The 15340-nt window shown below is 35.4% G+C and overlaps 1 protein-coding gene across 2 annotated transcripts in view; it reads left to right on the top strand.

Moving 5' to 3' along the window:
* The window catches only part of LOC125238297 (tachykinin-like peptides receptor 86C), a 91493-nt gene that overhangs the window by 18154 nt on the left and 57999 nt on the right, over positions 1 to 15340 (top strand). For both annotated transcript variants that reach the window (XM_048145589.1, XM_048145596.1), the window contains exon 4: positions 1339 to 1473. In XM_048145589.1, coding sequence (XP_048001546.1) covers positions 1339 to 1473 — 135 coding nt within the window. The remainder of the gene's footprint in view (positions 1 to 1338; positions 1474 to 15340) is intronic.

Genomic DNA, 15340 nt, shown 5'->3' with positions numbered 1-15340 from the left:
ATATCAAGACGAATTCTTAGTAATGTTGCTAAGAGAGTTGAGTTCATGTATAAAATAATACTCGGTGTAAACTTGAATGAGTTTTACTTACTGTATTAACCATGAGAAAAGGTATAAAACATACTAGTTTGTTGCTTCAAAGATATAAAGAAATAGTGTTATTTTGCGAGTGTCCATTACTGGAACCGGAAAATTGCATACCTCCTATGATGGACAAGGAACAATTTACGAAACCGAAATTTACAAGAAACAATCCCATGTTAAAATAACCCAAAGTAATTTTATTTGGGGTATATAGAATTGACTCATTGAGTATCAGTTGGCTTTAAAAGTAAAATTTTAAACTTATTTCACTGTCCATCCATGATTGGAGAAAAAACACATAGTTTTAATTTGTTAACTATGAAGAAACCAATAGGATTATCTATTCTTCAATACGCTTGAAATGTAAAAGAAGGACAAGACATTCACAAGACAAACACGCTTAGCGGTAGAAATTTTACACGTATCAGTGAAATATCAAAAATAGGCAAAATTGTATCTTAAACTGTCCATGATTGGGTCCGTTACCTTACATGACAAGTACAATAATAATTTATTTGGTAATAAAACTAAATATCAAATAAATAAGCTAACTCCAAAAATAAAATAAAAAACTTAAAATTAAATACATATTAGCCCCCCGCGGCATTGTGCCAAGGATGCTGGCGCCATTCCCTCGCTGAATAAGGATAAATTATATTGAGTTATTCAGTTTACTAATTTGTTATTAATTTATGCTACTTGATATTTATATAAATTTCTATGTATTTCGTAAAATTAGGCAAATTAACCGAAACTCCCGTGTCAAAAATTTTGACATAATTTTTTTATTTTGTTACAAGCAAAGTTGATAATTTGTATTTATTAGATATATTGTATTGGTTGTGGTTCAAAATTAAAAGTGATGTTTAATTGGCTAACTACTTACCTAACCTTTGTATTTTATCGAATTGCACTGAATCGATGACATTAAGGAAGCACGTACACGTACAGCTGCACTTCCAGGCTGCGAAACAGCGCCATCTAGTTTTAAGGCTAAAAGGACCATACATTTCAGGGGTACGTTATTTTGTATGGGCTTTGCCTCCCAGTATTATGTATGGACCTTTTGTTATTAATGAATTCATATATTAATCGCCATGCACTTTTGCAGCTCACTGTACATATCGCTGCTGTACGTACATTGATTAGACCCACGACACGAATTTCACCAGAAAACAGTACCTATCTATATGTATGTACCTAATGTTATTACATAGTATATGATAATATAATTATGTTAATGTGTTTATACAGATACGTGGCTATAGTGAAGCCCCTTCAGCACCGGCTCAGCCGAAGCGTCGCGCGCGCGGCGCTCCTCACCGTATGGTGTGCTAGCGCCTTGCTGGCCCTACCGAGCCTGCTGTACTCGGACACCTACAAGAAGAAGTAAGTTTACAATACCTGCAGGGCTAGCACATGATAGACACGATTAAATCGCCGCATATTGACATATCCGCCCTTATATCATTAATAAACACAATAAAGGTGAGCAAATAAAGGTGCTGAGTCGGGACCATTTCGTGGCAATTATTATGTATGTACCTATATTTTTGTGTTGTGTAAATAATTTCTGTTTTCACTTGTCACGAATAAATGATTTCTATTCTATTCTATTCTATTCAAATCATGTGACTGCGAAATACTGTCGCGCCAATCATGTGCTAGCCTAGCTGCGCAGGCCAATAATAGTTCAGTTTTACGCACTAGTGAGAGAAGTGGTTCAGTTCTTGTCAGGTCGAAACTTCGGAAGGCCATCTGTACTGAAAAACGTCGTACGACACACGTGCGAAAAGGAAATTCGTAACTCGTGCCGCTTTAAAACACTCCTTTCGGTCGTGTTTTAATTTATCGCCACTCGTTTCGAAGTTCCTTTTTTCGCACTTGTATCGTAATAGGTATACTATATTAATCGTACTGGTATGCACTGATAGTATTTTATTTGTATAAAGTGAAACCCAAAGTTGTTGGCAACACCATTTATATTGAGAAAATGAAAGAAAGAAATTCCAAAGTTGACAACCGAATTTTGTGAAATTAATATATAGTGACTCGCCAGCATTTAATTTCGAAAATCCGCTTGCCTTTTTAGGGATCCGTAGTCAACTAGGAAACCTTATAGTTTCGCCATGTCTGTCTGTCCGTCCGTCCGTCCGTCCGTCCGTCCGATAATCTCAGTAACTGTTAGCACTAGAAAGCTGAAATTTGGTACCAATATGTATATCAATCACGCCAACAAAGTGCAAAAATAAAAAATGGAAAAAAATGTTTTATTAGGGTACCCCCCCCTACATGTAAAGTGGAGGCTGACATTTTTTTTCATTCCAACCCCAACGTGTGATATATTGTTGGATAGGTATTTAAAAATGAATAAGGGTTTACTAATATTGTTTTTTGATAATATTTATATTTTCGGAAATAATCGCTCCTAAAGGAAAAAAAAGTGCGTCCCCCCCCCTCTAACTTTTGAACCATATGTTTAAAAAATATGAAAAAAATCACAAAAGTAGAACTTTATAAAGACTTTCTAGGAAAATTATTTTGAACTTGATAGGTTCAGTAGTTTTTGAGAAAAATACGAAAAACTACGGAACCCTACACTGAGCGTGGCCCGACACGTTCTTGGCCGATTTTTTTAAATAAAATTGCTTTTGTGTGAATAAACATGACATTGATCTGATATCCAAGTGACCTTGAAAAGATTTTCCTACTTTGAATGAGCGCTCGTGCAAATGAGGCCTAAAGGTATCTCAATATCGCGTCGTGCAACGTTGTCTACTGCCAAATTCATGATTTCCTTATTGTTACACTCGAGCTCACAGAGTAGTAATAGAACAGAGGGAGTCTCACTGAAGACCGGCTGTGACCCAACAATGGCGGACTTTTTTTTTTTAATTTTATTTTATGGCTTGGTGGCGACCTTTCAAGCCAGCAATGGCAGACGGTTTGCGATGTGCAAACACGATTTAAAATCAAAATAATTATAATTCAGGTCAAAAGAAAATCAATTCTTCACTTAATTTATCAAAAATTAATTATTTTACTTGAAACTTAGAAATATCTTGTTTTTAATAAATAATAATGACTCAGTGCGCCGTGTGCAAACACTATTTAAAAAAAATACTGGTCACACTCTTGTTTTGCAGTTTGTTGGTTTACGATTATGAACATTAATTAATATTGTGATTTGATTTTACGCATAATAACGTGATAAAGTATTAAATTACGCATGAAAAGTTGCTCCGTATTTTTTTTTCTTTCGATTGTTGTCATTTTTACACAATTTGACAACGGATGTAGGCATATTTTCTTATTTTTCTGGAGATGTTTTCGCCACGGACACCTCGATCCGACTGACGGGAGATTAGTGGATGAGGTCATAGACAAAGCTATCAATGTGGATGATGGAATCACAAGTTTTTCTTCGGAGTTATCCGTCCTTAGAATTGTAGGTTCATGCTCGAGCTATAAAGATTCTTTATTAAAAAATCGACCATAACTCCAGAAGTATTAGTCCGATTTCATTTTTATTTTTTTTAAACGAAAGCTCTTTTTGTGTACCTAAATACTTGTCATATTCATTGTTTCGCTAAATTCAACCATTGGTTAGTAATTAACGAAAAATATAAAAAAAATCTCTTTTTTCTAAGACTTTTTGTCAAAAATCATGTTTCTACAAAATACCTTGCATATTCTAATAAACATTTAAATGCAGAAAAATACTCATTAATAACCTTTAATTTGATGTATAAAAGATACAGATTTAATTTACAAAAACACATAGAGGCTTAAATTTAAAGCTGCCTTCGTTGAAATTCACCGTTGCGCATACAGTACTAAAAGCTTAAGGTTGGAGTGCATACAGTACTAAAAGATGTGTGCAGCTGGGGTGCATACAGTACTAAAAGATGTTATAGGTACAAATATACTGTTTTTAGTTTGTTTTAGCAATTGTACAATTAGAATAATAGTTTTGAACATGATAGTATGTAGATATTCGAGAGTACTAGGATAAAATTTGTTTAGATACCATATTGTGCAACACACCTCAATGATAAAAATTAAGTATTTAAGTGTACTAGGTATATGACTATGACTAACATGTGTCGAGACTGTCAAGATAGAACCATTAACCTTTTGACCGCCACGGACGGCCACGGTGGTCACCGGAAATTCTTGCCAAGGACGCCAACGATACGGACATACGGACGGATAATTTCGCTCATATATTCGCGAATTCGCAATGCAATTCTATTGCGATTGTGCCTGGGAGACGGAATACTCCGTCATCATCTTGCGTTTAAGGGTTAAGATCGTATTCCGGATTGAAAATCGTTCTGCATTCAAGGACTCTCAGATATGAAAAAAAAAACCTACGCACGAGCGGGTTAGTGAAGAGCACCCCCAGAATTCGGGCAAACTTTGGAAATGTTCTTTAGTACAGCATTCCTCACCTATATTTCATTCAGCAGCATTCATTCCTTACCTATATTTTACCGATTACTAAACAACGAAGTCGTGAAATACCGGATGGACAAACTTTGAGACATTTATCACCGCTTAAAGTAGAGCCAAATATTATTAACATGACTGTATTGTTGGTCATTACCGAACGAAAAACGTTAGAAGACGTTAATAACAGACGTTTTAATTACCCACGTGAGTTGAATTTTCATAAAAGGTGTACCAAAATGCGAATGTTTCTATGCAACCTGCTATTGAATCAGAAGAAAAGTTAGCACCCGTATCGACGAATCTCAATTAGTAGAGAGTAACTCCGGGGTTATGCAATCTGGCCAAGTTTTTAAACAGTAAGGCATTTATTAAAAGCCTCAATAGGGATAATAGATGTATGAATGTATGCCTCAATTATCTTCGATATGCGGATAACATCGTCATCTTCAAAGAAGCACATGTTTCCCGTCAGATGCTGGAGGAACTGTATGCCGTCGGTGAGTGTTGGGTTAAAGTAGTTAAACATATATGTACAAATTGAAAGTTACGGCAAGGACAGGCTTATCCAAAGCTCCATATTTCAGCCTTTATAATAAGTAACAGAGGACAAGTTATCTGGAACAACAAATAAAGCTTGGGTTAAGGAATGCCATAAACGACTAACGGAGGTAAGTCATAATAACAAAATCATCCAATGGACCAAAGGACACAGTGGATCTCGAGATGATGATGCGGCCTACGAGCTGGCCAGGCAGCTGGGGTCGACTGCCGATTCTCCCGATGCCCTTCAGCAAGGTATGCTCAATAGGAAACTATACACAACACACTGGCAAAACCAGATCAAATGCTGCAGTCAAACAAGCCGAGCCTAGCATCAATGGAAAACTCACAAAGACGCTCCTTCAACTAGGGAAAGTTATTTAACAAACATATTTTCATAACAGATGCTATGAACATTCCCCTGTGACGAGGGTGCCTCTCACCTGGTGATGGAGTGAGCAGAGTGGCTCCATACAGGAAAAAAACATCTCGGATCCCCGAGAGACCTCTCCAAAGTTCTCCTACTCAGCATTAAAGGTCTAATAGGATTTCTCGAGGAGATAAGCTGGCAGGACTAGCTAAATCCCCCACATCACGCAAAATAGGCACAAAACGTCGGGTTGTGGCGAACCATAACACAATACAGAGACTTGGGTCGGCCTCGCTGCCGGCGGAGATCACACGGAGGACTTGGATGCTTTTTGTAGGCTAAAGGACGTATTAAGGGCAAGGATACCAGTCACTGAAGACCAACATGTTTGATCAGTGTGTAACTGGGTACTTCCCACCGGGACATAAGCTTGCGAGACGTGGACACTAACAATGTACTAAATGAAGAGGATAAAAGTTGCATATAGAGCACAACACGTTCGGTATGTCTTTCTACGATGGAAGCGAAATGAGATGATGCTGATGCGGCGACGGGCCAGAGTTATAGAGATCGCATTGCTTCTCTAAAATGGGCTTGGGCCGGGCCAGGGCACGTAAGTCGTTATTGAAGGTGGAATATGCGTGTATTGTTTTGGAAACATCGCTCAGAAACAAGACCTGTTATAAAAGTTAGGAAAATTAGGAGAAAATTAATCTGTTACCTGTGATTGTCTTGAAGGCTTGATATTGGTGGTATTGGCTCTACAATCTACATTAGCGGTAATAAGTAATATATTTATATGCTTAAATTAAGGTTTATTCGGTAGGTACCTATATCACGTTGTTTAGTAGTCGGATACTTCATAGATATGCCTTATTAATGCATTATAGTGCATTTCTCAAGACTATTTTTCTTTTGGGGTGTGTTCTTCACCTTTTGTATGCAAGGATTACTTTAACTAAATATAAGTTTTCTCGAATACGGATCAGAGTTTCTGCATTCGAGGCTTAACTTTTAAACGCCAAATAGTGAAAAAGAATATGTCGTGCCCCGGACACCAGACAGACGTGGATCGCGATTATTTGAGCAAAATTAGGCGTTAAGAAGGCCCGCACGGGTCCCCAATGTAATTGGCAAAACTGATGGCCGTGGTTGGCGTCCTTAGGAAGCATTTCCAGCGACGGCCATATCCGCCCATGGTGGTCAAAAGGTTAATGTGATGAGATAGGACCTCAACTATGTCTAGTTTATTTATTTTGTATTATCTCGGTTGGTTGGCGCTGCATCACTAAAGAAATTTTATACAAATATCTAAAACTGTACTTTACCTATGACATATTTTATTATATTCTTAAAGCTAATGGATTTCGGATACTATAATGTTCAGTTCTTTTCTTAATTTGTAAGTACAATTGCAGTAATATACTAAAAACAGCATATTAGTAAACTACAACTTCGACCTGAAGCTTTTAGTACTGTATGCACAACGGTGAATTTCAACGAAGACAGAATTAAAATTAAGCCTCTATGTGTTTGTGTAAATTAAGTCTGTATCTTTTATACATCAAATTAAAGGTGATTAATGGCACTATTTTTCTGCATTTAAATAATAATTAGAATATGCAAGGTATTTTGTAGAAATATGATTTTTGACAAAAAGTCTTAGAAAAAAAGAAATTTTTTTTATATTTTTCGTTAATTACTAACTAATGGTTGAATTTATCGAAACAATGAATATGACAAGTATTTGAGTACACAAAAAGACCCTTCGTTTAAAAAAACAAAAATGAAATCGGACCAATGCTTCTGGAGTTATGGTCGATTTTTTAAAACTCAATATCCGCCATCTTGGATTGGCGGCCATTTTGTTTAGCTACCATTTTGAGATGGCAATCATGGTTTTTTAACATCCTTATAAGCCTACCTAACTGCTGTAAAAAGGAAACTTAGTACCCCCAAATTATACCGACTTCTTCACTGGCCCATGGACTATTATGAGCACCTCCTATGTATTCATAAACATTTAGAATGGAAAACGGATCTAAGGGCGTTCCCTGCGCCTATGAACTTCGATTTGAATTTGGATTGATATTATGATAGTTTCTAAAGCCTATCATATTAACAAGATCTTCTTTTAACAAAATAGTTTCTCAAAATATTTGGCATCAACGTTGGACAATTTTGGGGTCAAAAACTGGTTTTTTGGTCATGACTTTTCAATTATGTACTTACCTAGTTTAAAATTAAAATCTCTCTTAAATTTTTAGAAAAGTCAAAGGTAAATCCAAACATGTTGATTTATTTATTAAGATAGTGTTTCCGAACATCCTAGTGCAGCCATGCCAAGTGCGAATTTTTTTCGCACTAGTTTGTGTGATTGTGTCCGAACGGCCCTCGCAGTACTCAATTTAAAGTCGTTCTAGAAACATCTCCCGAAAAAAAAAATTTGAGAGTAATATGGTAGTTTGTGTCGAGAATGGATGTTATAACACAACATATAATAAAAAGAAACCGCCCGATATTACATTCCACGTGAATGTATAGAGTTTAAGGTGATATTTTTACGAAATAGTAAATACTAAAATTGAAATTTTCGTCGTTCGCCATTTCTTATAAATGTTGCCAGTCCAATGATTTTTTTTCCGCCAAATGATGTTTAAAATATAAGTAACAACAATTTTAGGTTCTTTGTATGTATATTTAATGAAATAAATTTTGAAATGAAAAAATGTTTTTCTAAGTTTAAAGACAAACATTTTGTTGTTTTATCGAAATTCTAATTCTAGCTAAGAATTATAGCATAATAGCACTATAATAACACTCCCAATTCGTAGATGGTAAAAACAAATCGATAGCATAAGTAGAACAGTTCTTAAGATATTTAGAAATGTGACAGACAGACAGACGGCCAGAGTCGCACCATACCAAAAGGGTTCCTGTTGTACCTAGTTACTTTATATACCTAACAGGTAACCAACCAGAAATGTATCTGTATAGGCACTCAATAAATTAATTTCAACCATTACTTACAGCATTTCCATGGAATACGCACTAAAATTAGTAATTAATTATTATAACCAAGTACAACGACTTTTTAAAAATCCCAACTTCGAGCGAAATCCTTTTTCTCTGGCAACATTTTTTATATGCATGTGTGCGTGGGGTGAACGTAAAACAGGAGCGTTCCACGCACACATCGATCGGGTTTTGGCTTCATTGTTGGCCGATGAGTTGTATAGAAACTATATTTCTATGGTAACACCCTTCACTAAAATTAAATTTCGATAAAAGCTGTTTTTTGAACCATGTTTAAAAAACTCATATAATAAAAAATATTGTGTGCTACTCTGCGGCGGCGCCAACTTAATGAAATTCAACTAATTATATGTTAAAATGATGTTCGTAAGACGTACAGTGTGCTTCCGCGCTCGGCGCGATTTGCTCTGGGTTTCAATAATTATTATTAAATTTATGCCCCTGTTGTACACTCCGCTTTTCACTTCGATTGCGAGGAATTAATTATATTTTTCTCGGCAATTTACACCACGAAATTATCGTAAAGCGAATGAACATAATACATTAACCAACTCCCGCCAACTTTTTTTTTTCAACATGTGATCAGAGTTTCAGACGCTTGGTTTTTTTTGCCAAGTCAAACATTTTTTTAGCGATAAGTAATCGAATCCTATTTTATTTGATTTACTAAATTTAATGAAAGAAAATACGGAAATCTAATAAATTGTAGCAAAAATAAAATTTTGCAATATTTTTTAACTGTTTGTCTCTTGAGACCTTAGTCTTAGGCCGGTAACAGACAGTCTTAAAATTCATAATTTGATAAAATCATAATCAGTACAAAAATCAAATCGAGTGCACGGAGTTCCATACAATTTCGCGACTGTCCACAAACACTCTTGTTTTTTAAGATTATGAATTTTAAGACTGTCTGTTGCCGGCCTTAGGCAACAGACAAGAAAAGAACGGCTTAGAAAAGATTTGTATGCAAACTGACACTGACAGATCTGTCAGTGTCAGTTTGAACTGTCAGTTTGCATACAAATCTTTTTTAAGATTATGAATTTTTAAGACTGTCTGTTGCCGGCCTTTGACTAAGGAAATCGGTCTCAAGAGACAAACAGTTAAAACATATTGCGCAATTTTATTTTTGCTACAATTTATTAGAATTCCGTATTTTCTGTCATTAAATTTAGTAAATCAAATAAAATAGGATTCGATTACTTATCGTTAAAAAACTGTTTGACTTGGCAAAAAACCAAGCGTCTGAAACTCTGATCACATGTTGAAAAAAAAAGTTGGCGGGAGTTGGTTAATGTATTATGTTCATTCGCTTTACGATAATTTCGTGGTGTAAATTGCCGAGAAAAATATAATTAATTCCCAGAGCAAATCGCGCCGAGCGCGGAAGCGCGGGAAGGAATATATCTCCCTCTGGCTTACCCATAGGTACACCTCCTTACATACTATCTCATACCGTTCAGGCGGAATGCGGAATTACTGAAAGTACATAAATTTACTAAGTTAGAGTGATTTTTTCAATACGTACATAATAAACAGCATTGGTACATCAATCTCCATAAGAAAAAAGTAGATGATGTAATTTCTATCTATGAGAACTGAGAGCATGCTCTGCAGCGGCGCCACAATAAAAGCCCATTATTTCATTTCCTGCTATAGGTACAGTCATAACATTACACGTACATACTGTACGTCTTACGAACATCATTTTAACATATAATTAGTTGAATTTCATTAAGGTGGCGCCGCCGCAGAGTAGCACACAAAATATTTTTCTTATTTTTAAGTATGGGACATTACGTTTTTTTTTTGTTAGCCTATTTGAGTGTCCCACTGCTGGGCAAAGGCCTCTCCCCTGGCTCTCCATGACTCCCTGTTCTCTGTTTCTTCCGGCCAGTTCTTCAGAAAGGCGTCAAGATCGTTTTGGCCATCTTTGCCTGGGCCTGCCCGGCCCTCGCTTCTTCGTCGGCATCCACTTGGTGGCTATGTTAGCCCACCTATCCGGATGCATGCGATAGACGTGGCCGGCCCAGTTCCATTTAAGCCTGGCGGTTTTTTTGCCAACATCAGCAATGCGAGTTTTGGAGCGCAGCGTAGTGTTTCGGACTCGATCGGTCCTTACGTATAGGAATAAATTGAAGAACCGATGGCCATTGGACTTATCTATCTGTAGTGCAAATTTTGGAGTTTCAACCCAAAACTTGTCAAAAATCGATGAAAACCGTGTGGAGCCCCTTAACATGTTACATACTAAAATGGGGAGAAACATGACTATATCTACACGTGTCCCCTTTTAAATAAAGTACCTTGTACCTACCCTATCTCCAATTTCCACTGGATAATTATTCGGAACAATTTATAATATAACAATAGCGGTTGAATTGTGCATAGGTACAGTCAACGTCAAAAGTAAGCGATCAAAATCAACGTTTCAAAACATCTTCTAGTATGACGTGCTAGATGTAACAAGTTATACCAACGTGTCAGTTTAAAATGATGTTTTAATTAGTCAAAAGAAAATGATCATAACAGCACCGACACACAGAAACGAAGTGACAAGTCAATGTTTCAAATCGATATAATAATACACAATGTCATATCAGTCGAATGAGGAGGCACACTGACAATTTATTTCCATTCGGCGCCTGTGCAAGTGTCTAGGCATGTCACTGTCATTCATAGATAGATAGATAGATAGAATACTCTTTATTGGCACACCTCAGCAAAAGATACAGTGGAGACAAAACAAATGATTATAAATAGAGGCAGACAACAGGCGGTCTTATCGCTAAAGAGCGATCTCTACCAGACAACCTTTGGGTAGCGGAAATAACAAACATAATCAAAAAGAGTAGGTGCTTCGAAATAAAAATCATAATTATCATATGTGTGAGAGAGAAAAAACATATCATCTTCTCGCTCTTACGTATGAAATGCATTATCAGAGCAATGGACTAATAGAGTTGCGCCATCTGTCATAACTTTTGAGTGTGGCTCCTCATTGTCAAACATTCTGAATGAAAGTTCGATAAAAAAAGGATTTATTTTCAATTTAGCCAAAAATCATAATTATGTAACCTTATTTGAAAACCTTAGCGGACATGAGAGGTGTCATAGTCGTGTATCACGTTTGTCTCACGAATGTAACTGATATAGACCGACCGAACATCTGACTTGTACTCCGAGGTGTCGCGTAAATCTGTATTTTATAGATATTATGTAATCATAATCACTAGTCACTTTAATTTGAAACACTCACAAATTACTTTAACAGTTTGAATGGCATGCCACTTAATTTTCTAGAATCAAAATAATTGTGGTCGCTTACTTGTGACACTTTATTGCTAATAAACTATAATAGTCAGTAACATTTGACTTAAATTATTTTATAATATATTATTTTGGGACCCTATTTCATCAGTTTCTTTTGCTGTTGACTGTACATAGAGAAGGTCTTTTGTCCGATTTAGTAACATATAGATTTATAAATGATTGGAGCTATTGCTTTCCAACGATGTGGCTTAATGGACTATTATTTACTACTTATTTTGTTGTTTTCGTGTATACTCCTATTGTGTGTCGCTGCGTTGGTGACTGATGATCTGACATGTTAATTATTTTACGTACCCACCTATGTAGCTGCATAAGTTACTTTACAAATAATCAGAATTTAAAAAGTGTAATGTAAATCTTAACTAGCTAATTTATTAAAAGTTTGAAATATTATTACTGTCGTGTAGACGCTTCTTATTTTCGATTTTATAAAAAGACTGAAGAGCTGCTACAAATAATAAACGATAATTTCAGATTTTTGGTAATGTCAGGTTAATTGAAACAACCATAGAATAATCTTAAGTAGCCTATCTCAACAAAAATAACTAATAATCTACGGAAATTGAATATCCTTGTTATTGAGCAAAAAGTTATTTGAACAAGAATCCACTTAAGCGACTAAGCTTACAACAGGCTTTGCAGTAATAAATGAAAAAGCTTTCCTTCCGAGGCGTCCAACTTTAAACAAGCTTTCACTCTAATTTGACTGTTCAAGTTAAAATGTCGAATAAAATTTAAAAGTAAGTATTTGGTTGTTTTGTTTCTGAATGAGGAAAAGTGTTAAATTAGATCACTTAGACCTTCGATGGGACTGGGACTGTACAAGCGTACAGTGCACGCCGTGCACGGTGTACGTTTGTGTAAAATACGAGTATCATATAAATATGGTACGTTCAAAATTATTACATTTAAAATTATTCAAAATAATTTAATGTAAATTACTAAAAAATACATTTTTCACAATGTTTCCTTTATCTGTGCTATAAAACGTTGCTCGCGTATATTTAGAGTGGAAAAAGAAAAAACATACATAATTATAAATCTTTTGGCCGCTTGTATGCCGCCCCGGGTAAACTTTCTAGTGTGTGGGGTATAACCTATTAAAACTAGGTACCTACTATAATTCCTTGCATATGGGTTCTAGAGGCGTGGTGTATAATTTAATGTAAATATCGGAATAGATTGAATAATTTTAATTTTTATGTTTTTTGACTTTTATTTAATACTAGCTTTTACCCGCGGCTTCGCCCGCGTAATAAAAGTATTCATTAAGATTTTCATTTGGATCCGTAGGGACCGTAGGTTTCTCTGTAGAAAAAAAAAAAAAAAATCAAAATAATTTATTCAGCAAATAGGCCACAGGGGCACTTTTACACGTCACAAGTACATAGGTATTTAAAAAAATATTTAAAATTGAGTTGAAATTACAATTGATACTATTATATACTAATTCTAAGTTCTAACTAAAGTTAACTCTATACAATTAATTAGAGATGTAGAAGGTCTCTAAATGTCGAATTACAACCAAGAACTACACTAAATTTTAATATAAAAAGTACAAATACAAAAAAAAAAAAAGTCTAAAATTACTTTAGAGGTGCAAATGACTCTAAATGTCACAACTAAAAATAAAATGTATATCTACTTAATCTAATTCTCCTTAGAGATGTATATGGTCTCCATGAGTCAAAATCATATATTTAAAATATTCACTAAAAGAAAGGAAACAAACGACAACCGAACAAAGTGTCCTAATTTAATAAAAATTAGAATTAAAGTTACTAAGTTATAACAGCCCCAGTAAGCTTAAACAGACCGGTCTTCACAGACGGCACCCGTTCACGAGTATGACGCGTATCTCAGCCATCGCCTCCCTCAACCTTTATTCGGGAAGGTGGCGACCCGATCAACGACGCCACCGAAGCAAAGACTTTTAAGTGTGCATGACATGTTCAAGCTGCCAGGCTAAATTAAATATTCAAATAATAAAACATAGCTGTAAGACACTATATTCTGTGCTCGTATGTTACAAAGGAAGGAAATATAGATTTATACAATAAAATTAAAGTAAGATAAACATTAAACATTAAACACATAATCTTGTGTAGGTATATTTATCTGCGATTATTTCGATTGCACATAATACTTTTGCTTGCAATGATTGTAGAAATATTACACATCGACCACAGCGAAGGTAATTCTATATACGCTGGGGAAACCTTTATAAACATCCCACATAGCCCGTATTTCGACACTATGATTGGTGGGTAAAAAGTACTTTTTTCTATTATCCCTTACAATTTTTTACATTTTGCTTATACTTATCGCAAACGTAATCTTCAAGCAAGCAAACAACGATCGTCTTAGAGCACATTGATTGTAAGAGACCGCCGACCGATTATCCGTATCCCTCTAACGATACCCATATTATCCGTATCCGTATCCGTATCCATATCCGTATCCGTATCCGTATCCGTATCCGTATCCGTATCCGTATCCGTATCGCTATCGCTAACGCTATCGCTATCGCTATCGCTATCGCTATCGCTATCCCTATCGCTATCCCTATCGCTATCCCTATCGCTTTCCCTATCGCTATCCCTATCGCTATCCCTATCCCTATCCCTTATCAAGATGTTTAATGATATAACACTTTAAGTTCTCGCGCTTTGTACACATATTTAAAGTCACATACAGGTCGAACGCGATTAATTAACATTATTTTCACCTTTTTTCCCAACGTTTCGGCCAGGTTGCACTGGCCGTGGTCGCGGAAGACTGACGTCCCAGCAAAATGTCACCGGAGATGTAAACAACACAAAACTACCCGATATTAATTTATATAAATGTTCGGGGTAGACAAATAAATATAATCTACCCGCTTTTAGTTAATGTTTATTTCCCACCATGTTTATTTTAAAGGTAAAAATAATGTTAATTAATCGCGTTCGACCTGTATTTGACTTTAAATATATGTTTTATGATTTCTTATCAAGTGCTAAAATATAAAGTTTCATGGTTTTATCATGTAAAATTAAGAAATCCCATACAAACTTTCAACCTCTTTTTCAACCCCTTCATCCCTTTTTTTCGAAATAAAAAGTAGCCTATGTTCTGTCTCAGGGTCTAAAGATTGTCTGTTCCAAATTTCATCAAAATCGGTTGCGTTGTTTAAGCGGGAAAGCGTAACAGACAGACAGACAGACAGACAGACAGACAGACAGACAGACAGACAGACAGACAGACAGAGTTACTTTCGCATTTATAATATTAGTATGGAAGTATGGAAGTATGGATTATGAATTTTATTTTTATTTAATTTTTAATTTTTATTGACGATTTTTAATGTTTAAATTCTGTTGCTTTTATTATATTTAATTGTATTCTTTTACCTATGGGTTTTACCTGAAATAAAATTTTTGAATAGAATTGAATTGAATAAACATATGGATCATTCTTCAGTTAATTCACTTTTTCATTGTCTTAATACTTTTAAAATAGCGCAATATGATAGTATCGTCT

The sequence above is a fragment of the Leguminivora glycinivorella genome, chromosome 2 (genome assembly GCF_023078275.1).
Source record: "Leguminivora glycinivorella isolate SPB_JAAS2020 chromosome 2, LegGlyc_1.1, whole genome shotgun sequence".
Taxonomy (NCBI): Eukaryota; Metazoa; Arthropoda; class Insecta; order Lepidoptera; family Tortricidae; genus Leguminivora; species Leguminivora glycinivorella.
The sequence above is the reverse complement of the archived record's forward strand: the minus strand, read 5'-3'. Positions and strand labels throughout refer to the sequence as shown.